Source organism: Rhinopithecus bieti, unplaced genomic scaffold (assembly GCF_001698545.2).
Source record: "Rhinopithecus bieti isolate Rb0 unplaced genomic scaffold, ASM169854v2 scaffold_20362, whole genome shotgun sequence".
Lineage (NCBI taxonomy): Eukaryota > Metazoa > Chordata > Mammalia > Primates > Cercopithecidae > Rhinopithecus > Rhinopithecus bieti.
Genome location: NW_016810160.1, coordinates 188,654 through 213,378, shown reverse-complemented (window position 1 = coordinate 213,378; position 24,725 = coordinate 188,654). Strand labels below are relative to the sequence as shown.

Sequence of the window (24,725 nt, the reverse complement as noted above, 5' to 3'; positions counted from 1 at the left end):
GAAATAGAAACCAGATCGTGCCATCAAGGGTGACATTGAAAAATAATAGCTTCTCGCCAATGACAACCTATTCTGAGCATATGTTTGCTGAAATAGATTAAGTGTAAAATCATAGCTATTTGCTTCTATGCCACCAATCCCCAAACCAACTAGTGAATATTCACTGTAAGTCAACAGTTACGGACAGCTGAAATTCGGAAATCAAATAATGCAAACTTTTTCTTGTGCCCAGTGAATAGTAAATGAATAAGGGGTTTGTAAGAACTCCAAACAATCCCTTTCAAGGCTTGCACGTATCTAGGGCAGGCCTCAGTTTCCGGTTTAGGTACTGGAAAAAGAGCCAGAGGGCTTTGGAGTGCCTGCAGCTCGCTAGCGCACAGGTCAGGCAGTGCGGTGCAGGGCGTGCAGGAGGTACCCGGCCTGCCTGGCGGCCCAGCCCGGCGTCACCGCGGTCAGACCAGTCCGACAGCTTCGCCCCCCCACACCCCAACCCTGGCCTGGTCTCAGCCCGCCCCTCCCTGCCCTGCGCCGCCACCAGCCCGCCAGCCTGCAGTCCCGGAAACCGAGTCCCTCCTGTAAGCGCCCGGAGCTGGACTGGCCCAGCCCCCCGCGCAGCCGAGGCCCCACAGCTCTCGCTGCCCACGGCTGGCGCCTGGGTGCGGGGCCATGGGGCGCCCGGGCCGGCGGGAGGCCGGAGCAGGAGCCCAGCGGGAAATGGGTAAGGGATCGTGGGGAGGCCTGGGCCGGGCGGAGGCACCCCCCGCCGTCGCCGCCCTCAACAGTGACTGTGTGCCACGCACCGGTCTCGCCAAGCCGGTGAGCACCTGCAGAGCGGCTGTCGCTGAGGGTAAGGGTTCCTGGAGCAGGAAAGAGGGTTGAGAGCGAGCAGGGGACCCTGAGAATCCAGCCTAACCAAGTGGCGGAGACTGGGACAGCAAGGGGACACTCTCTCCACTGAAAGAATCAGCCTGGGCTCTCTCGCTGTGGGCTACTCCAGCTGCGCTGCTGGATCCTGGCTCCAAGCCCCGCTGGCGAGCAGGAGGAGCTCTTAAAGACCCAAGTGTCAGAATCAGGCGACACTGAGGGCTTTGCGCCTAATCGCTCATGGCCCTGTGCCTCAGTGGTTTCTGGTGCTCATGACCAGGCCAGGCTGGCCCCTGCTGGCCCCTGCTTGGTGGGAGCTGCCCCCCAAGGAGTGCACTGGGCTAGAGGACCAGGCAGCTCTTCCCTATCCCCTTGGGTGCTGGCCCTTCTCCTAGGTGTGTCTAGCAAGAAAGTATCAGAGATTTCTGGGAAGGTAAACAGTGTCTGCTCAGCTGACAAACTCATATCCCTCTAGGATTTCTTTCTGGCTCTAGAATTGTCTAGCTCCTCTTTTCCGTAGGATGATGGAGGTAAGAATGTGAGTTCTTTGCTGGATTTTTCCATGCTGCAGGATGGACTTGCTGCTCTGGTCAATGCGCTCGCCAGACCTCTGTGTCCACGGTCTGCATGTCTAGGTTGGGGGACAGTATCAAAGTAAGACTGGGCAAGGTAAGCCCCATCTGCCCTTGAATCTCAGGCTTGGCCATCCCCGAGCCCAGAGCTGATTGAATGTAATTAGCAACTAATTGGATGTCCATGAGACTCTCCACATAAAGAACACACCAAGGTCAGGTTTAGACAGTGTGTAGCGCCAAATGATTCATTCTTTTCTTCCAGATGTGATATTTCCTCTATGTGAGGCATCTAAAGAAGATCCATTCATTCATTCATTCATCTAGCAGGTATTTACTGAGTGCCAACTAGGAATCAGGCATGTAGGGACTGCGAATACTACTGCACTTATTTGCATATGGGTTGGAGAGAGAAAATAAGCAAGTAAGCAGCTGAATGACATCATTTCAGAGAGCAATAAATGCTGAAGAAACAACACTGAAAAATTTTCAATCAGAAGGATATGGGGCATGACAGTGAAACGTGTAAGAGAATTTGGGCCTTAGCTAGAAAGTGCAGCAAACAGACTTTCTAAATTAGATGGGAAAATGGTCCCATGTTCAGGTCCTCAAAATCTAGGGACACAGGATGGGGTGCCCTCTGTTCCTATGAGCAGGGAGTTGTAAGCTGCCTATAAGAGATCAGTGAGAAAGGGACTAGTGGTGAGTAGCTCCTCTCTAAGAGTATGTTTCTTATTGGGAAGCTTAAATCTAAGACAGAGATGGAGATTCCAATGGACTAGTGGTGAGTAGCTCCTCTCTAAGAGTACGTTTGTTATTGGGAAGCTTAAATCTAAGACAGAGATTAAGATTCCCAGAAAACTTGGTCTATTGACTCACTCACTCATTTGTATAGTTATTCAACAAATATTTATTGAGGACCTGTATGTTCCAGGCACTATTCCAGGTTTTAAGGATACATCAATGAACAAGACAATCCTTCGTTTCATAGAGCTTATTTCTTGTGAGAGAAACAGACAATAAACAACATAGCAATTTTAATGTGGTGTCAGATGAAGGAAGTGAAGACAAGCAAAGCAGCTTAAGGGGTCAGAGTTGATAGGGGCTGCTGTGTCCAACAGAGTAGTCAGGACAGGCTGTGCTGAGATGAAATTTGAGCAGAGACCTGAATGAATGTGGGACATAGCCATGTGACTACCTGGGGGAAGAACATTCCAGGCAGAGGGAACAGCAAGTGCAAAGGCCCTGAAGCCAGAGCGAGGCGTGAAAATGCTGGGCATGCTGGATGAACAGGGAGGAGGTCAGTGTGGCTCTGGGGTGGGGAGCAGGCATCTCAGAGACTCGTCTTAAAGGAGACCGGGGTAGGACTTCACCTTGACCAAAGGCACCCAGGAAAGCAGGTGATGCCCCTCATTGCTGTGGCAGGAAGATTTACAATCTCCAACTTGTAGACAGGACTGGTGGTTTATGCCAAGTAGGGCAAGAGGTGATCAACAGAGATGGAGAGCATGTCTTTGGGTGGGAGAGGTATCATTTGCTTTTCTTACTCACACCCTGTGTCCTTCAAAACATTACGGACAGCCTGACTAACATGGTGAAATCCTGTCTCTGCTAAAAATACAAAAATTAGCCAGGAGTGGTGGCGCTTTCCTGTACTCCAGCTACTCGGGAGGCTGAGGCATGAGAATAGCTTGAACACAGGAGACAGAAGTTGCAGTGAGCAGAGATTGTGCCACTGCACTCCATCCTGGACAACAGAGTGAGAACCTGCCTCAAAAATAAAATAAAATAAAATAAAATAATAAAAATAACATTATGGGGCCATACAGTGAGAATTATAGTGGGCAGCAGACCCTGAGGTTTTCAAATTTAGTATTAGGTTGGTGCAAAAGCAATTGTGACGTTTGCCGTTACTTTTAATGGCAAAAACCACAATAGCTTTTGCACCAACCTAATAAATGCCCAGGGAATGGAAGATGAGAAAAAACCTGCCTTCTGGGAAAATTCCAATAACCTATTTTTTTCATCCTTAAAACTATTATATGATCTCATTAGCAGGTTTTTCTTAAAAAACAAACCAGCCCAAGAGCATATAAATCATTAGCATTTATTGAACACATACTATATGCCAGACCCTCCTTTGGGTTACTTGTGTGCAGTAACACAAATAATTCTCCCAGAAAGTCTGTGCAGTTTATACTATTTTGATCCCACTTCACAGATGAGAAAACTGAGGCCCAGAGAGAGTAAGAAAGTTGGCCAAGGTTACATGGGTAGTAAGTGAAGAATCAGAATTTGCCATCAGGCGGTGCTATTTTTGAGCCAAGTGCTCTCACACTATGCTGTAACAATGTCAGAGAGTCAAACTTGGGCCCAAATTTTGAAGAGATTCTGTCCACCAAATGGACTTCTGCCTGCCCTAACTTTTGGAGAAGCTCCTAGTTGGCAAATGAAATTGGTCCCTTTATAAAATAGTCGTGGCCGGCCGGACGCAGTGTCTCCCGCCTGTAATCCCAGCACTTTGGGAAACCGAGGCTGGCAGATGACTCAAGATTAGGAGTTCAAGACCAGCCTGGCCAACATGGTGAAACCCCCATCTCTACTTTAAAAAAAAGAAAAAGAAAAAGAAAAGAAAGAAAGAAAAATACAAAACAGCCAGGTGTGATGGCTCGCGCCTGTATTCCCAGCTACTTGGGAGGCTGAGGCATGAAAATCACTTGAACCCCAAAGGCGAAGGTTGCAGTGAGCCAAGATTGTGTCTCTGCATCCCAGCCTGGGCAACAGAGCGAGACTATGTCTCAAAAAGAAACAAATAAATAAAATAAAATAGTTGTGGTCATGAGACATATTCCACAAATACTGGTCTCAGGTCATGGTGAGGATGCGGGTGCAGGGTGAGGACTACATAGGGTGTGGTAGGTCAGTGGGTCAGATCCAGTTAGCTGGGGCTCAGCCTTGTGCTCAGGATGCTAAAGCAGGAGGATGGCATAAGACCAGGAGGGCAGTTTTTGTCCATAGTGCATGACAACAGATGGTTAAAGAGAAGACAGCTGCTGGGTTTGAGCACATTCTACTTCTCTCCTTCTTTAAAAAAGATGTTTTTAAGATAGTACTGGCCGGGCACAGTGGCTCACACCTGTAATCCCAGCACTTTGGGAGGCCAAGGCAGGCAGATCACCTGAGGTCGAGAGTTCAAGACCAGCCTGACCAACATGGAGAAACCCTGTCTTATGAAAAATACAAAATTAGCCAGTTGTGGTGACACATGCCTATAATCCCAGCTACTCGGGAGGCTGAGGCAGGAGAATTGCTTGAACCCGGGAGGCGGAGGTTGCGGTGGGCAGAGATTGCGCCACTGCACTCCAGCCTGAGCAACAAGAGTGAAACTCTGTCTCAAAAAAAAAAAAAAAAAAAAAAAAGAACTTACACAGGTTAAATATTCTTTAAAATATTTTAAAGGCAATATTTACATGTATTCAAAAATCTTTTAAAAATATTAATGCAAACAGCCCTTAAGGTACACAGTGTAAAATCTCTTTCCCTCTCCTGTCCTGTCATCCTCAATTCTCCTCGGAGGCGATTTCTTGAGGATACTTTCAGAGTGACATATTCTATTTGTAAACAAGCATGTGTGTGTATATACCTTTCCTGTCTTCTTCTTTTTTTAAAACATAAATAGTAGGAAATAATACTTAGGTATGCACTTCTTTTACTTTATATACTTAACAATCATTCTGCTTCACGACATATAGACAGGTTTCATTTTTCTTTTTTTTTTTTTGAGATGGAGTCTCTCTCTGTTGCCAGGCTGGAGTGCAGTAGCATGATCTTGGCTCACTGCAACCTCCGCCTCCCAGGTCAAGTGATTCTTCTGCCTCAGCCTCCTGAGTAGCTGAGACTACAGGCGTGCACTACCACAACCAGCTAATTTTTGTAGTTTTAGTAGAGATGGGGTTTCACCATGTTGGCCATGATGGTCTCGATCTCTTGACTTCGTGATCCACCCGCCTCGGCCTTCGAAAGTGCTGGAATTACAGGCATGAGCCACCACTCCCGGCTTTTTTTTTTTTTTTGAAACAAGATCTCACTCTGTCACCCAGGCCAGAGTGCAGTGGTGCAGTCATGGCTCACTGCAGCCCAACCTCTTGCGCTCAAGCAATCCTCCAGCCTCAGTGCCCTGCCCTGCCCAACCCCTGCCCAGTAGCTGGGACCACAGGCAGGCACCACCACGCCAGGCTAAATTTTGTAATTTTTGTAGAGATGGGAGTGTCACCATGTTGCCCAGGCTGGTCTCAAACTGCTAGCCTCAAGCAATCCTCCCACCTTGGCCAGCCTCCCAAAGTGCTGGGATTACAGTCGTGAGCCACCACACCCCGCCTTCGTCCTTTTTAAGTACATGTATGATACTGTATCTCATTGAATGGGCTACCGTATTTATCTAGCCAGTGCACTGTGGGTTTACAAGCTGTTTTCCCCATTTCTGTTTGCCGTGACGGACAATAACACATTAAGCATACCTGTACCTATATAATCTCAGTTCTGCGACTGTTTCAGCAGGAGGAATTCATAAATGTGGTTTAAAAGTTACTGCCAGCCTGCCTTCCGAAGGCAAGCTATTTGTATTTCTGTGGGTTGTTCACATACTTGGCCTATGTTTTCAATTGGATTTTCATTGTTGTTATTGAATTATCAATTCCTCTTCATCCCTCATTCCTAGTCCCAGTGATTTCCCCTCACACTTACCCTCTAACCCTACCCTCATGAGCAGCAGCTACTCTGACATATTTATGATAGGTTTATCCTTAGATCTGGATGTATTTTAGAAAGGTATATGATGTTGATTTATATACACATGTATTTTTAACCCGACATAAATTGCACTATGGGGCTGGGCACAGTGGCTTATGCCTGTAATCCCAGCCTTTTGGGATGCTAAGGTGGGAGGATTGCCTGAGGCCAGGAGTTCAAGACCAACCTGGGCAACATAGCAAGACTTTTTCTCTACAAAAAGAAAAAGGTAATAATAAACAAAAATTAGCCAGGTGTGGTGGTGCACTCCTATAGTCCTAACTACTTGGGAGACTGAGGCTGGAGGATCACTTGAGCCCAGAAGTTTGAGGCTGCAGTGAGTTACGATAGCATCACTGTACTAGAGCCTCAGCAACAGAACGAGACCCCATCTTTACGGGGTCACAATTGCTTCACCCTATAAATCATTATATTTTTCTTTCTTTTTAAAACCAGCACTTTTTTTTTTTCTTTGAGACAGAGTCTCGCTCTGTCAACAATCTTGGCTCATTGCATCCCCTGTCTCGTGGGTTCAAGTGAACATGCTCGGCTAATCTTTGTACTTTTAGTAGAGATGGGGTTTCACCATGTTGGCCAGGCTGGTCTCAAACTTCTGACCTCAAGTGGTCCACCTGCCTCAGCCCCCCAAAGTGCAGGGATTACAGGTGTGAGCCACCACCCCTGGCTAACCAGGACTATGTTTTTTTTTTTTTTTTTTGAGAGGGAGTCTTACCTCTGTCTCCCAGGCTGGAGTGCAGTGGTGTGATCTCGGCTCACTGTAACCTCTGCCCCCCAGGTTCAAGCGATTCTCCTGCCTCAGTCACCCGAGTAGCTGTGATTACAGGTGCCTGCCACCATACCTGCCTAATTGTTGTATTTTTAGTAGAGATGGGGTTTCACCATCTTGGTCAAGCTGGTCTTGAACACCTGACCTCATGATCCACCCTCCTCGGCCTCACGAAGTGCTGGGATTATAGTCATAAGCTACCGCACCCAGCCACCAGCACTATTTTTTAAAATATCTATTTGACTGCAGTGTGTACTCTTGGTTTGTTGCTTCTGATTGCTGCATTGTACTCTGTAGCTGGAGTTACGGAATTATTGTAATAGTCAATTCCTATTGGATTGGTCTAGAAAGATTGTAAGGAGAATTGGCATTATGGGGTGAGCCTCAAATGATGAAGAGGACTGGGGAAGGAAATGAGAGCTGTCCGAGAGGACATGTGAACATGCCAAGAGCATTTAGGGAAGGACCCATTGCCTGCTGGGGCCATAGGTCAGGGTGTGCTGGTGTGTGGTCATAGGAGAGGCTGGAGAGGTCTCAGATAACAGGGTTGGTCATTCCCTTAAAGCAATGGAAGAAAGAGGCAGTTAGGGGCTTTGTTGGGGAATGGGGGAGGAGGGTGCCAGGTAAAGATTTTCTAGGGCAGGAGTGATCTCCCAGTGGAGAATTAGGCAGGCAGTTGCTGCAGTTCTCCAGGAAAGCAAGGAGGGGGTGGAGCCCAGGGACCCGCAGGGGAGGAGGATTCAGCAGGACTGGGGACCAAAGCCATGAGGGGAGAGGGGCCTGGGCTGGTGCCAAGGTTGCTAACTTGGGAAGCTGGTGGATGTGATGCCTGTCTAGACAGGTCCTGGGAGGCGCAGGCATGGGCATGGGATGGGAAGGATGCTTACAGGCATTTGAGCAGGCTGTGAAGTCTGATGCTCTGCTGTACATCCAGCTAGAAGATTCCTGCTGGTAATTAAGATGCTAGGCTAGAGAGGGAATTGAGAACCTTTAGTGAGTAGGTGGGAGGTTAACATGTGGGAGTGGGTGAGGTCCTCGCAGAAGAATGTGAGGGCGAGAGATGCCCAACCAGAACAGAGCATGGGGCAGGTTTACAGGGAGGAGCTGATGGACAGCGTGAGCCAGGCAAGAATACATGGTGACCTTTTGAACTCTGCCCTTTCCTGGCTTGATAACCTCTGGAAATGATCCTCTTGGCATGGACTCTGTGCTGCTGTGGAGCCTGGGCAGGGGAGGGATGGGAGGTTGGTATATACAACAAGGCCCAACGAGTGGACACTGCCTTTTTGGAGCTCTCAGTTCTGCCTTGGAGGATGCATAGATATATTGAGTCAGAGAGGAGGGAAATGGCCCCAGGAAGCTTAGGTGTACAGGCTCTCCTCTGGGAGTATGAGCTCCCAGGCCCCAGTGCTCTTCCTGCTAGGAGCTGCCAAACCAGCCGTCTCTTTTGTCTTCTGAAGATGACGGTGGACAGAGCGTGCGTCAGCCCTTGCTGCTGCAGAGGGCACTGCGAAGCTCACAGCTTTGTTGCTATGGGCAGGGTTAAGCGTGAGCCTCCCCAGGGGAATACGTGACCCTTTATAAGGCCCAGGAAATGTCCTGCTCTGAGTTTGTCTTCCTCCTTCACTTTGTGAGAGCACACCTTTTCTCTGTTTAATGCTAGAGCTTTGCTTTTCTGCAACTCATACCCACTTGAATTCCTATTCAGTGATTGGTGGCCAATCAGGGCTAATGAGCATTACAAGGAAGACTTTCAGCTCTTTCTCCAAAGGAGAACATGCTGCAAAGGTCAGCTCCAGCTGCACAAAGAGTCTGCTCATTTACATATCCCTACTATAATTTTTGAGATGAGAGTTTTGATATTTAATTATATTATTAAATAATACTTAATATTTTTCTTTGAATACATATACTTAACAACATAAAGTAGATGTTTTCTACTTTAGCGTTTTCCTAAGTCACAGGTTTGTTACACTATATCCTATTCTACTGCATATTCGAATAAATGATTAGCTATTAATGTTCAGTATGTGTACCACATATCCACGTAGGCAAACACAGCCTCAGATTTGTGGGTTCATGGAGAGGGTAATCTTGGGGTAGGTGCTTTACCCTAATCCTAGGTAGGGGAGGAAATAACCCTTTTCCTCTTCCTTCTTAGGTTTAGGGACTGAGACCTGCAAATTAAACTGACAAAAGCCAGATTAACAGAAGAAAAAGGTTTTATTCACATGTACATGGGAGTCAACAAAAGTAGTAGCTGGCTTGTTAGATAGTTAAAGTTCAAGGCCATGTACCTAACTCAGTAGGGGAAAGGGAGGGGCAGAAACAGTAACTTTATTATTTTGCTGATAACAGACATAAAGTATATTTATTTTTAAAAATTGAATACATATGAAACAAGCATGAAGAAATTGAAATCATGTATACTGTTGTCAGGCACAGATAGCTACTGTCAACCAATGCTTTCGTGTTTGATTGCCTAAATACACAAACACAAACAAGGTTTTTTTTAAATTGGGACCATAGGCCAGGCGCGGTGGCTCACGCCTGTAATTCTAGCACTTTGGGAGGCCGAGGCAGGTGGATTGCCTGAGGTCAGGAGTTCGAGATCAGCCTGACCAATATGGTGAAACCCTGTCTCTACTAAAAATGAAAAAAAAAAAACAGCCAAGCGTGGTGGCGTGCACCTGTAGTCCCAGCTACTTGGGAGGCTGACGCAGGAGAATTGCTTGAACCTGGGAGGCAGAAGATGCAGTGAGCCAAGATAGTGCCACTGCACTCTAGGCTGGGCGACAGATCAACACTCCATCTCAAACAAACAAACAAACAAACAAACAAAACAAATAAAAAACTTGGGACTATAGTGAAATTATAAATAGTTTTCTTATTTAACAAAATTCTGTGAGCATCTTTCCATTTCATTAGATACTCTTTAGGGCCGGGCGCGGTGGGCTCAAGCTTAAACCAGCCTTTGGGAGCCGAGACGGGCATCAACAGCCAGATCGAGACATCTGGTAACAAAGTGAACCCCCGTCTCTACACAAATACCAAAAAACTAGCGGCGACGGTGGGCGGGCGCCCTTGTAGTCCAGCTACTCCCGGAGTGAGGCAGGAGAGATGATGAACCCGCGAGCGGAGCTTGCGTGAGCTGGATCGGCACTGCACAGCCCGTCCCCGCGACAGAGCGAGACTCCCTCAAAAATAATAAACCTAAATCAATAAATAAATAAATAAATAAATAAATAAAAATAAAATAAAATAAAACAAGATGGCTAAGATTGCCTAGGTTCACCATAGGGCTATATGGCTACCCAGTAATCTATTCATTTATCTCGTTCCCTATTGTGGATATTGAGGCTGTGAGCATTTTTGCCATGCTGAGTAACTGTGTGCACATGTGTTTCAGCAGATGTTTTGTGGGTGCCTTCTGGTGCCAAGGGGGCTGGGGAGAGAGGGTGAATAACCAGTGCCCAACTCACTGCTCACGTGGAAAGGACAGGCCACAACATGGGCTTATCTAAAAAACAAAGAGCTGGGAAAGAGCCCAGGAGAAGGACCTTGAGAGTGTCTGAGGTGAGCTTTTGTGTTGGGGCAGAGGAGAGCCAGGGAGCTGTGACCTGAGTGGCCCCGTCCCTGGCCATCTGTCCACAGACACTGAGTGTGCTTCATTTGGCCATAGGGGGGTAAGGACAGCCTCCCAAGGCCACTGCATTGGTACAGGATTGGGCAAGCAAGTGAGGAGACGGAGGCTTGTCATTCACTTTTGTAATCACTTCCTGCCCTTCTCCAGAGCACCCAGGGCAGCAGCAGCGCACACATGCGCTTAGAGGTCAGTGATGTCAGCACTGGGCTGGGCTGTTCTCCCTTTCCTCTTTTCCCTGCCTCTAGGAGACTTCTCCCTCCCACTCTAAGGTCACGGGCGGCAAGGAGAGGCACTTTTGGCCCCTGCCACGTGCCCAGTCATTGGAAGCCCTGGCCCAGCCCTACCTCCCTGCTCTGATCCTGGGAGCCCACAGCTGAGCTGGCCAGTGGGACTGTAAACATCTTACCGGGCAGAGGAATGGATGGGGAGGCAGGTGTTTTGTCTGCCCTTCTCCAGGGCCAAGGCTTGTGGAGGTCAGAGAGCTGGGAGGGAACAGGGCCTTTTCCGGAGAAAGGAGCATGTGGCCACCTCACTCTCAGCCTTCTCTAAAGTATAGGACTTTTATGGAGACTAATTTGGAGCCCATTTGGATGCTTCAGTCCTGCTCTCTCACCCTGCCCCAGGACAGTATTTCAGCTCCATTAGCACAAAGGTTTTCATGAACTTCCAGTTGGGAGACATGAGTCAGGCTTACCCTGTCTAGCTCTGCTCGTTTGGGAAGAAGACCTGCTCCCCACCTGGGTTTTCATTTCTGCAGCCTGCAGTGGTAACGGGGTACAGCAGAAAGTGCATTTGGAGGGTTCCACAGGCCTAAGTCCAATCCCAGCCTTACCAAGCCCAAGTGACTGCTGACCCTCTGTCTCCTCATCTGTTCTGTAGCCTGGAGATAATAAAGCCCCTCACCCTGATCCCAGAGCCCCAGGAACTAGAGATGATGCGTGGAGAGGGCCTGGTAAGTGCCAACACACTGGGGTCCTCAGGAAAGGGTCTTGGGCTTTATGTCAGGTGCCATTTCCTTCATTGGTGGCCTCTCTCCTCTCTCCCCTCTGCCTCCCAGGAGGGGCTGACTATGTGCTGAGATCCCCAGGGCCCCTGTCCTGGAAGGTGGGCTCCACTCGCTGGTCGGTGCTCAGTGTGGAGAAGCCGCCTGTGCTGAGCAGCTGCTTCTGCAGGCAAACAGGAAGCAGCTTACCTTGAGGGAGGCAGCAGAGTTGCCTGGCTGTGCTGTGCGTCTGCTGTGTTGTATGTCCTCTGTGCCGTGGGGAGGAGGACAGGCTGGGGAGGGAACTCCCAACACACACACACACACACACACACACACACAAAATATGTAAGACCCACTGTGTGGAAGGAACGGGGAGAGGCAGGTCCCATTCCCCTTAATACTGTCTTGAAGAGAGGCTGAGCAACCTTTATTCATTCATCAAATGGCTGTGGAGCAAGTGTGAGCCAGGCACTCTGCTATAAAGCACATGGGCCAGTCCTTGCCGTGAAGAAGTCAAGGGGAGGATGGGAACCCATAACTAAGCCGAGGGGCAGGGCCTGGACTTGGGGAAGGGGGAAGATCACTGGTGCCTCCCTTTCAGCTTCAGGAAGCCATGGATTACCAGGAAGTCTGGACTGGAGGGGGCAGAGCCCCGACTTGAGGAGGTGACACCTCATCTCTTGGTCTCCTGGCTTCTGCTTTCCGCATCTGGTGCCAACCCCACTTGTCCATAACCTCTAGCCATGTACAATATAGATCACTTTCGCTTCTAATCTTCCTGCACTTTTCAGCAGCAGTCAACCAAGCCAACCACTTCCTCCGTCTGAAGTAACCACCTCTTGTCTTCTGTGAGAACATGGCTCTCCCCTTGTTTCTCTCACCTTCGCAACAGTCCCTTTTCAGTCTCCTTTGCAGACTTGTACCCTCCCAGCCGGGTAGGCAGCACCTTCCCTCTCCCAGCTCAGATGGGCTCCAGGTGCGTTTTTCAGTTGCCTACTTGACGTATTTCACAGGTAGTTCAAATCCAATATTTAAAACTTAAACTCTGGGCCAGGTGCGGTGGCTCAGGCCTGTAATCCCAGCACTTTGGGAGCCCGAGGTGGGCAGATCACCTGAGGTCGGGAGTTCAAGACCAGCCTGACCAACATGGAGAAACCCCATCTCTACTAAAAATACAAAATTTGGTAGTGGTGCATGCCTGTAATCCCAGCTACTCGGGAGGCTGAGGCAGGAGAATCGCTTGAACCCGGGAGGCAGAGGTTGTGGTGAGCTGAGATAGCACCATTGCACTTCAACCTGGGCAACAAGAGTGGAACTCCATCTCAAAATAAATAAATAAATAAATAAATAAAAGTTAAACTCTGGATTTTCTTCCTGAGCCTCATCTCCCAGTTCTTTCCTATTTCAGCAAATGCCATTATTACCACCCATCTGGTCACTTAAGTCAGAAATCTGGAAGTTGCCCATGACTTCCCATCCCATCTTGACCCCTCGAATATAATGAAGCAGCAGGTTCTATAATCATATGCATTCCCAGCCCTATGTCTCCCTTCTCTCCTATGACTGTCCTAGCCAAGCAACTGTCCCCTGTCACCTGGACTCTCACAGAGCCTCCTAACTGGTCTCCTTGAACTTACATAGCCTCTACCATCTCTTCTCCATACAGCAGACAGATCCATCTGTTCTCCATATAGCAGATGGACGATCTTAAAAGTAAATACACAAATACTCTTTGACCTGTCATTTCTCTGCTTAAAAATGTACCCTGGGGGTTGGGTGTGGTGGCTCGTGCCTGTAATCTCAGCACTTTGGGAGGCCAAGGTGGGCGGATTACCTGAGGGCAGGAGTTCCAGACCCAGCCTGGCCAACATGGCAAAACCCCAACTCTACTAAAAATGCAAAAACAAGCTGGGTGTGGTGGCACAGGTTAGTAATCCCAGCTACTCGGGAGGCTGAGGCAGTAGAATCGCTTGAACTCAAGAGGTGGAGGTTGCAGTGAACTGAGATCTCCCCATTGCACTTCAGCCTGGGAGACAGAGCAAGACTCCTTCTCAAAAACAAACAAACAAGGCTGGGCGCGGTGGCTCATGCCTGTAATCCCAGCACTTTGGGAGGCCGAGGTGGCCGGATCATGAGGTCAGGAAATTGAGACCATTCTGGCTAACACGGTGGAACCCTGTCTCTACTAAAAATACAAAAAATTAGCCGGGCATGGTGGCGGGCGCCTGTAGTCCCAGCTACTCCGGAGGCTGAGGCAGGAGAATTGCTTGAACTTGGGAGGTGGAGATTGCAGTAAGCCAAGATAGTGCCACTGCACTCCAGCCTGGACGACAGAGCGAGATTCCGTCTCAAAAAACAAACAAACAAGCGAACAAACAAACAAAAATGCACCCTGGGCCGGACATGGTGGCTCATGCTTGTAATTCCAGCACTTTGGGAGGCTGAGGCGGGTGGATCACTTGAGGTCAGGAGTTTGAGACCAACCTGGCCTACATGATGAAACCCTGTCTCTACTAAAAATACAAAAATTAGCCAGATGTGGTGGCAGATGCCTCTAATCCCAGCTCCTTGTGAGGCAGAGGCAAGAGGATTGCTTGAATCCGGGAGGCAGAGGTTGCAGTGAGCTGAGATCATGCCACTGCACCCCAGCCTGGGTGACAGAGTGAGACTGTCTCAAAAAAAAAAAAAAAATGCACCCTGTCTTGCCACTGGGGTGCCCGTAGGATCTGGCCCTGCCCCTCCTGGGCCCCGGGACTGCGCTGCACCACACTGGCTTGCTTTCTATTCCCTGGAAATGTGGAGACCTTTCCCACCTCAGGGAAGGAATTAGAAGCCGAAAATGCCCTTCCATGCTGGACAATCCTCACCAGGACATGGTGCAGCCTCAGAGGCCTTCCCGAATTCCCATGGCAGTGCGCTCACCCTCGCTGCTCTCTTATTTCTCTCTGCTTCTTCCCAGGCATTCCTCACAATTTATGATAAAGTTTGATTCATGAGTCCGATTGTTTATTTTCTTTCTCTGTCAGTAGACTGGAAGCTCCCTAAGAACAGGAGTTGTTCTACAGTAGACAGGCCTAAGCAAACCTACCCCAAAGTCTGAGGAAGCTGAGAAGTTGAAGAAAGAGGCTGAGAAAGCTAGGGGACTTTCCAACAGAAGCCATGTAGGTGTCTCAGGCGGCGATGAGATGAGATGATGGATCCTCGCATTAGCACCCAGACCCAGGGCTCATATACCATAGGGTAGGGGTGGTTCAGATGGGATTTGTAAGACAATTGAAGTGTAATATCAAGGTTGTTTGACCTACAGGTAGCACTTATGGACTTACAGTAAGTACTTGCTCTTACACAGGGAACAATAGATAAACTGGAAATCATAGAGGCCCTGCCTTGGAACTGGGGTCACTCAGTTAAGTCAATGTGGCAGGTTAGCTTTCAAGATGGACTTGTCTCAGCTTCCACAGGGGTCATGTGTTTTATTCCTGATGGGTCAGCGGCTTGTAGCATAGAGCCTACACGGAACAGGTGCTGGCTTTGAGCCATGGCCATGTTCTGGAGGCACCCCTAGAGGCTGGGGGCTGGAGTGGAGGGTTTGCATTTAGGTCTTGGTGACTTCAGGTTTCTGACTTACCCAGCTTGATGGAGACAGAGTTGTAAAAGCTGAAATATATGAGGAAGAACAGCTTGGAGAAGAGAGGGAACCAGGTTTGCCTTATAAACATGGAGTTTGAGGTGCTGGTGAGATAAGTGTGCCCCCAACATTTGCCAGCCGCAGGAAGTGGAGAATGGAGGACCGCATCTGATATGTCCGAATACATGAAAGTTAAGACTAAAGCTCACAAACTGTCATATAAAATGTATCCTGCCGGGTGCGGTGGCTCATACCTGGAATCTAGCACTATAGGAGGCCAAGGCAGGTGGATCACCTGAGGTCGGGAGTTGGAGACCAGCCTGGCCAACATGGAGAAACCCTGACTCTACTAAAAATACAAAATTAGCCGGGCGTGGTAGCACATGCCTGTAATCCCAGCTACTCGGGAGACTGAGGCAGGAGAATCACTTGAACCTGGGAGGCGGAGGTTGTCGTGAGCCGAGATGGCATCATTGCACTCCAGCCTGGGCAACAACAAGAGCAAAACTCTGTTTCAAAAAAAAAAAAATAATAATAATGTATATTCTCCTACCTAATTCTCCAACCTCCCACCTTCATCATGGCCTGGAGCTCCAGGTTGGAGGGAGGATTCTCAGTCGCCTCTAAGTGTTGCTGCCACAGCACAGCCCACCCCAGCCTTTGGTCCATGTCACAGCTCCACCTCTGTTTCTCTTCCTCACCCTGCTCTGTATCATACATGCGTGTGGGTGGGTGACCTGCCCACAGGTTCAAGCTCTCTCTACCTGCTCCTGTCTCTGCTATCAGGACTCTTGCCAGCGCTCCAACCAATCTCGAGCAGTGCAGTGTGCCCACATGGGGAGGAGGCCATTTGGGCCCCAGAAGTGGAGAATCTCAGGATCTGGGGCACCCAGAGTGTGGTGGAGAAGCAGGGTGCACGGGCTCCATGTTGGTATGTTCCTGTGGACTCTGCACCCTGTGGGGAGGGGTGAGACTGTGGGTTAGCTAGAGCCCGACCCTCTCAACTCTGGGTGGGGTGTGCATGTGAGTGCACAAGTGAGGGAGTCTCCTGGTCAGCTGGAATCGTGAAAATGAGAGTTCAGGGAGGGTGGGAGTGGTGGAGCCTCAGCAGAGAAGTTGATGGTCACTGATGCTGAGGAAGTAGATTGGGTGGAGGGAGGAGAATGGCATGTTGAGTGCGCTCCCCACCAGCCTCATTCACACTCGTGGACACTGCGGCCTGTGTCTCGAGGACATGTGTTGAGAATTCAGCCGTGGGGAATGGAGGTCCATTGGTTCATATAGTCAGAGGCTCTGTATTTTAACCCCAGCTTTGTGATTTTCCAACTGTGCAACCCTGGGCAGTGGCTTAGCGTCTCTGAGCTTGCCTCCAGATCCAGATCTGTATGATGGGTTTATTAATGCTTCATAAAGTAGGTGTGAGGAGGGGTTGAGGTGCTATTGGGAGACACTTTGTAACTAAAAGGCAACTGTATCACTTGCATTAGTACCAGTGACATGAGACAAAAACTGAAATGTCGTTTGTTAAAAACCAGAAATTGCCTGACTTAGGGCCCTCAGGTCTCTCACTGGGTGCCCTGAAGGGGACTGAGAGCCAGGGCAAGACTGAGAACCTGGGGCGGAACTGCAGGGAGGAAGGAGGTGGGGCCTGCTTACCAACCAGGCCTCGGCGGCCCCTTCCCCTTTCAATCCCAGGCCCCTGCATGGCAGGGAGAGGACAGTTCCACCATGGCAGGTTCTTTCTAGGCTGGTGTGCAGAGTGGGGGCCTCCAAGGAGCAGAGGCATGGGGAAGGGAGTTGGAGGCGCTGGGCCTAGGAGGAGAGACTCTTGTCTTGTGGGCAGGAAGTGTGAGGTGTTGAGCAGCTAGGGAACCCTGGGGAGGCGGCAGGGAGCAGGAGGGGTGTGTGTTGTGGTGAGGAGGAGCGGAAGTCGGAAGCTCCAGCCGTCACAGTCACATTCACTGGGCAAGCCGACTGTGCAGCCAGGAAGTGCTCTTGGGGACCCCAGGCCAAGCCATCCTTTCTTGGGTCCTTTGGAGGTGAGTTAAGTGGGTCTGCCTAGGGTGGGGCTGGAGGAACCTGCGGGAGCAGGGAATATGAAGAGTCATATGTGGGTCCTTGTGGCAGGGGCTGGGGCAGGTGGGCAGGGGAGAGGCGAGGGCTCTGGCAGTGCCGTGTGTACCTACCATGACACCGGGCTAGGCTAGGCCCCTTCTTCCCCCTTCCTGCTCTTTGTCTCATCCCCCTCCTCCCTCAGCCTACCCCTCCTCATCTGAGCCTTCTCCCATTCTCTGCCCTGGCCCCACTGACCCCTGTTGTTTCCCTTCCCTAGCTCCCAGCAGAGCCCCTGAAGGTCTGCAATAGTGAAGGGTGAAGGAAGTTCCTTGCTAAATCTCTTGTGAGTGTCACTGGGTCCCCAGTGACTACTCTGGCTGAGTACCCAGTGGGGGCTTTTGTGGCCAAAGGCCCCAAGTGATCCTCGACCCTAGACTCCGGAAAGAGGGAGTCTGGAAGGCCTGAGTTTGGGGTGGGGGCAGCTCTGTGTGTGGTTGCTGTAGGAGCTCAGAGTCAGCTTGGCCATGAGGGGACTCCCAGCTTCATCTTGCCTTCCAGGACCATCCTGGAGAAGCTCGAGGAGAGGTAAGGGGACCCTCCTTGCTGGTTTAGCTCTGGCTTAGGCCTGTTGTCCTGATGGGCAATAGGAACCACTGAACTCTCAAAGTTCGCCTGTGTGGGACACTCTAAGGCCCACTGTAATCGTTATTGTCATAGTAAAGGGAGTTGCATGGAAGGAAAGTCCCCTGACACCACCATTCCCCCCTTATTCCAGGGCCTAAAATCCCACAGTTGAAGTCACTCCTCTGCTAGAATGCAGGGAAGGGTGGCCTGTCATCAGCTGATGATAAATACTCCTCCGTTCATCGGACCTTGGCCCAGCTTTAAAAAGTGGGCCCCAAGCAGGCCTGTATCCCAGCTTCCTAGGACTCTAGAGCATCACATGGCCTCTCCTCCTATAGACAAGGAACCGCCTAGCATGGGGATCGGAACCCGGGGTGCTGAGCTCTTTGTTGGAGAGACCCACAGAAGGGGTGAGGGATGTGGGGTGAGAGGACCCAGGGAGGACAGGCCCAGCCTGGCCCCAGCCCCCTAGGGGTCTTTGTCCTCCCCAGGCAGCAGCTGTCCTGGGTCCCCTTTGGCACTTTACCCCTACCCCCATGATCTCTCCCCTGGATCCTCTCTGCCTACCTCAGACCACCATCCTCTGCTCCCTTCCTGAGCCTCAGCTGGCCTCACCACAGGCCTTCAGTAGCACTGGTTCTCTCTCTCTCTATCTCTCTCTCTCTCTCTGTGTATGTGTGTGCCAATTTGCATGATAGCTCTTTCTGTGTGGGCAGGATGTGGGGCCTTCTCGAGTCATTTCTCTCACGGTGCTTCAGGTCCCAGGTTCAGACAGAGGCCTCTGTCCTGCAGCTCCAGGCCAGGGAGCTCCATTCATGGTTCCTGCCTGCAGCAACATCTGTAATTCAGCAGCTTCCTGGGCTGCAGAGGGACAGGACAGGTCACCTCCTAAGTCCTTGGACCGGCCAGAAGCCTTCATACTTTTTCCATAGGAGGGAACACATTTCCCATTTCCAGGGTAAAAGGAGGGAGCGTTTGCTTGCTGAGTCTGGAAGCTCAAAAAGGGAAACAGAGACAGGCACCCTCTGGATGAAGGCTCAGGGCTGACTCCTTGAGGAGGCTGAGAGCTGAGCCTGACCAGGAGGGCTATTTGTTTGTTTTTGTTAATTTTGGCTTCTCTAAATGGACAGCAAAACAACAAAGTTAAACTGAGCAGGACACGGTATTTCCTGAGCACCCACTAAGGGCCAGGCCCAGCACTCAGACCCATTCCAGCTTTACAACAAACCTGTGAAGTGTAGCTTTACTGGGTCTTAGTTCCTTATTTTACAGATAAGGAACCAGGTGGAGTTTTTCACCCAGAGTCACATGGCTTGTCAGCTGTAGAGTTAGGATGGGATTCTGCTCTGCATTCTTCACTATGACCCTGAAATGGGCAAAGGAGGGTGGTCAGTGCTGCGCACCCAAGGCCAACACCTTCCTACTCAGGGCAGGCTCATACCCCAGCCTCTGTGCCCGATCTCCCGGTTCTTCAGCCAGAGCACTGAGGTGCAATGGTTCAGAGGGTGCAACTGCAAGGCTACAATGCCAGGCTGAGGGTGAAAAACAAACTCACTGTTAGAAAGCACAACCTGGGTGCCAGGTGTCAGCTGGGTTCCTTCCTGCCCCTAGGGTCAAAAGAAATTGCCTTGAAGCCAGGGGGTGGGGCAGGTGGGAGGGACTCTGTCTTCTAGTCCCTCAGCCACCACTTTCTGTGTCCTTCAACTCCCACAAGAGGGACATAAGGCTTAGCCCCTGCAGTATTCTCCATGAGAAACATGCACCTCCTCCCCACCATGGTGAAGCTTCCCTGAAATGCAGTCAGCTGTGCTCAAGAAGAGTGGCTAGTGGGCGGCAGAGTGGAGCTATGCTCTCTCTTTCCCACCTGGGCTCCCTCCTGCTCCCTCCCCTCTGAACCCTCCTTAAACTTTCAGAGCCACCTCAGTGCTCAGAAAAGATGAAGGACCACTTTAATGTAGAGGTAACAGAACTCAACTGGTGGGGCAGATGGCAATTCTTTTGCTGCGGATTCCTTTCCTCCTGCTTTCGTTCTGGTTGGGATAACAGACAGAAGATTTTAAAGGAGATTTTACTAAACACCAGGGGTGGAAAAACACAAGTAAACCAAGAAAATTTTAGATGCATAAGACCTGGGCTCTGCTGCCTGGTTCCTGGCCTGCCTCTGCCTAGGGGGTGCCATTCTACCTCAGGGATCAAAGGCTAGTTCCATCCTCCACCCTTCTGAGGTCAGACCACCCTCACCTGGGTGACCAGTAGGACTGCCTTTATGGCCTTAGGAAGTGACTTCACCTTTTAGGTCATCCTACCTTTCCATTCAGGCAAGAGCAATTGAAAAAAAAAAAAAAAAAGGAAGACATCTTTTAAACATACAGTTGCACAGTGCCCCCTCCACAAGTGGAGAGCACAAACGAGACGATTGAATGGGTCCTCCTTTCTGTTCCGGCTGCTGCCTGGGAGCCAAGACCCATAGGACATTTTGGCTGCTGACCTGGTAGGGATCTACCACTTGGGGACCACTGCCCTTGGAGCACTGGGCTTTCTGGAGAGGGGAGGAAGAGGTGATTGGTCATGGGCAGACTGGCCCCCACGAGGAAGTCTTCATGTTATACTGATGCTAATTCTCTTCTCCAAGCCTCGGTCTTGCCAGTCCTCTGGCCTGGTTGTTGTGGAGGGAGAGTTCTGAGGATCCATCCCATCAGTGTGTCTCTCCGTTTGTCTGTCCATTCATCTAGCCAACCTCTCTCTTATTTTCACAAATGTTCTACAGCGCCGACTTTCAGCCAAGGAGGTGCTGCACAGGAGTTTGAGTGACTCTAGTGAATTCAGGAATGTCCAAGAGAATTGATCAGAGGACAGGAGGAGAGAGTGATGCTTAAGAGAGCTGTAACCTGGGTTCATGCCCCAGCTCAAGTCACAGGCGGGCCTGAACCTCTCACGTCAACGCTAACCTTTAAGTTTCTAATCTACTTGAACTAAACCTCTCAAGTCAATGCTGATCTTTAAATTTCAAATCCAGTTGAACTAAAGTATGCCCCCAGAGCTTTGTGGGTGGGAGTGGTTTAACAAATTGGTCACATAAAGTGACTAAGCCATTTGACATTTTTGTACGGAGACACAGTGGTGAACAGGAAACACAAAGAATCTGCCATCTTGGCTCTTACCTTCCAGGCAAACTAGAACCATGCGGGTAAACACACTGGGAACTACACACCGGGATAAACGCTCAGAAAGTAAAAGTGAGGGGTGGAGTGTAGTCACATTGGGTTTAATTGGTTTAAAAAGTCATAGCCGGCCAGGTGCTGTGGCTCACGCCTGTAATTCCAGCACTTTGGGAAGCCAAGGCAGGTGACCTCAGGTGGATCACCTGAGGTCAGGAGTTTGAGACCAGCCTGGTCAATATGGTGAAACCCCGTCTCTACTAAAAATATAAAACTTAGCCAGGCATGTTGGCAGGTGCCTGTAGTCCCAGCTACTTGGGAGGCTGAGACAGGAGAATCGCTTGAACCCAGGAGTCAGAGGTTGCAGTGAGCCAAGATCATGCCACTGCACTCTAGCCTGGGTGACAGAGCAAGATACCATCTAAAAAAAAAAAAAAAAAAAAAAGCCATAGCCAGTCAAACTACATGCCTTGTCCCCGTCGAATACCTGATCTGTCTCCACCCTTCTTGTCTCCATTGCCTTGGGCTCCCCTCCACTGACCAGTTCCTCACCTCCCATCCCTCCCAGGCTCCTCAGGTGCTGCAGGTCCCAGAGATCTGCTCTCTTCTCTTTGCTCAGAAAGCTGCTGTAGCCTCTGGTATTTATTGTTTTCCTTTGAAAAAACCCAGCAAGGAACACTGGGTTTTTTCTGGGAAGGCAAGTCCAAACCTCATTTATATCTAGCATCAGCATTAACGTGTACCCAGAGGGCTGCTTTATGTACACATATATATCTATTTGCAAGTGCATATGTGCAAAGAGAGACAAATTTTCATCTTATGAAAAATTCAGGATGCCCTTTTCAGCAGGCCCAGTCCCGCATTCCCACTCCCATTCCCATATTGGCATGGGAACGTTCCTTGCCAAGTGAGTTGACTAATGGTGAGAGAAGGTGAGTTGGTGTTATCTGGGCAAAATGCTCTGATGCCCACAGGGCCATGAGGCTGGCACTCATTCAGGTACAATGTGTGGAGTTGGGTAAATGAGAACAGGAGAAGGGATAAGGGGTGGTGCATGGCAGGAGAGCTATTTGGGCCCAAAGACCAGTCCTTTGCAGAGACCTGGAGGCTGGTTTTGGGGTACGGTAAGGGAGGCAGTTGGGTAGAGCTAGGGATGTCCCATGTTCTGGTACCTGTAAACCAGGTGCTTTTCCCCAGCTTTTCCCTCTATCTCTAAATCGACATGTCTTCCTAGTCATTTCTTATACCCCATGGGCTCGTTTCTTGAGGAGGCTGCAGTGGGATGTGGTGGGGTGAGTCACCTCCATGCTCACACTCAGTTGCTCTCTACCAGGCAGGCCTGGGGAGGGAGATTTGGGGTCCAGGGCGTTTTCTCTAGTACAGACAATAGATCCGGAGGTTCCTCGTCCCTTCTGCCTTGGAAATAGAACTGTCTCAGGCCTCTTGCCCAGAGAGCACTGAGGGTGGACAAGGGCAGCTGCATGGGGAACAGATAGTGGTATCAACTTAAGGAGTAAACCATACAAATCCTCTGCCTGTTACCTGGAGCTGGTGATGTGAGGTGGAGAGGCAGAACCTAGAATGAAGGCTGGATCCATAGGAGAATGAAAGGCAAGACTGTTAGTGGAAAGGGGTCCCAATCCAGACCCCAAGAGAGGGTTCTTGGATCTTGTGCAAGAAAGAATTCAAGGTGAATCCATAAAATGAGGGCAAGTTTATTAGGAAAGTAAAGAAATAAAAGAATGGTTACTCCATAGGCAGAGCAGGAGCTTGGGCTGCTGAATTAAGGATACCCGTATCTTGAGCCCACCTCTTATCTCATCCTGTGACTTAGCATGCCTAGCCTACTGGGAATGCAGCCCAGTAGGTCTCAGCCTTATTTTACCAAGCCCCTATTCAAGATAGAGCCGCTCTGGTTCAAACACCTCTGACAAGATCAAATCCAGTCCATTTGATTCAGAGCATCATGTACAAGATTAAACATAAGAAAGGGCCCCTCCTCTTGGGAAGTCAGCCTGTTGGGGAGGCTGCCATAACTAATGGGTGGAAGGGCCCTGGAGGCCGGTCAGGGGCCATTCCGGGTGGGCTGAAACATCAGAATCCTGAGGCCAACATCCAGCAAGTCTAGATTCTTGTTATTCTAAAACAGGAATGCAGGGGTTGGGTCAGAGGGAGGGGTAAAAACCCAGAAAGAGATTCCTTTTGGAGACACTTTAAGAAAAAGGATACTTTCAAGGTGAATAAGACACTGAAATGCATACTGGTCCTCCTTCCTTCGCTCAGGTGCCCTCCAGAAAGAAGGCATGGGGCAAAGCGATGTTTTCTAGGTGACCTTGAATAACAGCTGGACCCCCTGACCTTGTGAGAGAGCGCTGAGGGTTACCATTTACTGAGTGTCTAACGGTGGGCCAAGCCTGGGCTGAAGGCCAGGCGAATCACCTCCATTAACCCTAGCTCCCCTCTGCAGTGGGGCTCCCAGATGCTAAGGAACTTTCCAGGCTCATCCACTCAACTGTAGGTGGCAGGACGAGGGTTTGAGCTGCGGTCCATGTGGCTATTGATTCAGCTCATGTTCTCTAGTGCTGGGCAGGGAGGAGCCGACCCCCAGGGGTTTGTTATGTGTGCTGGTTGGGGCCCTGCATGCCAGTCAAGCTCCTGTCCTACAGCCTGCCTGTGGCAGGACCTCGGTGTGAGGTCTGGAGCCCTGGACGAGGACACCTGGGTTCACTCTGTTCATACTGGAGCAGGGACAGGGCAAAGAGAGCTGCAGACCGGAAGGTGGATGATCTGGAGTCAGAGTCCGGCCCCTGTCACCAGCTGTGGGTCATTAAGCCAGACTCAAGCTAAGGCTTCCTCATCTGTTAAACAGGGACATGCAGGGGACTGCTCATCTTTCAGGTGGTAGGTGGGGACAGGCTTGGTTAACTGTATGTGGAACGGGCTGTTGTTCTTGGGGATCTGGAAGTCACACATGGTTCTAAATTGGGAGCGTGCGTGTGTTTGTTAATAAAAATATTCCAATACAGCTCACAAGCACACACACAAGGCTTCAAGACAGAAATCTGTGAGTGAAGAAAGTGAGGCAAAGGGAAAATAAGAAAAGACAGCTGCTGGGTGCAGTGGCTCACACCTGTAATCCTACCACTTTGGGAGGCCAAGGTGGGCAGATCACTTGAGGTCAGGAGTTCGAGACCAGCCTGGCTAACATGGTGAAACCCCATCTCTACTAGAAATACAAAAAAAAAATTAGCAGGGCATGGTGGTGGATGCCTATAATTCTAGCTACTCAGGAGGCTGAGGCAGGAGAATCGCTTGAACCCAGGAGGCAGAGGTTGCAGTGAGCTGAGATCGTGCTGCTATACTCCAGCCTGGGTGACAGAGCGAGACTCTGCCTCAAAAAAAAAAAAAAAAAAAAAAAAAAAAAAAAAAAAAAAAAAAAAAAAAAAAAAAGACAGCTGAGCCAGGGTTCTTACGACGTGCCATAAGGACCTGTGTACTTGACCCTGCACTTCCACTTTGTAGAGAGCAAGCATGACGAGACAAACAAGTTACAAGCTTACAGTGTGCTTTGGATCAAAACATGCCAGCTGTTCTGAGGAAGCAGGGTTGCTCTGAGAG

The 24,725-nt window shown here is 49.9% G+C and overlaps 1 protein-coding gene across 5 annotated transcripts in view; it reads left to right on the top strand.

Annotated features, from left to right (window-relative positions):
• Positions 1 to 519: 519 nt before the first annotated feature.
• Positions 520 to 24,725, top strand: part of PSD4 (pleckstrin and Sec7 domain containing 4) — a 46,283-nt gene continuing 22,077 nt past the window's right edge. For 2 of the 5 annotated variants that reach the window (XM_017891500.1, XM_017891498.1), the window contains exon 1: positions 10,291 to 11,609. In XM_017891500.1, coding sequence (XP_017746989.1) covers positions 11,589 to 11,609 — 21 coding nt within the window. In that variant the 5' untranslated portion in view covers positions 10,291 to 11,588. Of the gene's footprint in view, positions 719 to 750; positions 848 to 10,290; positions 11,610 to 16,983; positions 17,310 to 24,725 lie in introns of those variants that run through there. The other 3 variants (XM_017891502.1, XM_017891503.1, XM_017891501.1) reach the window with 3 other exon arrangements.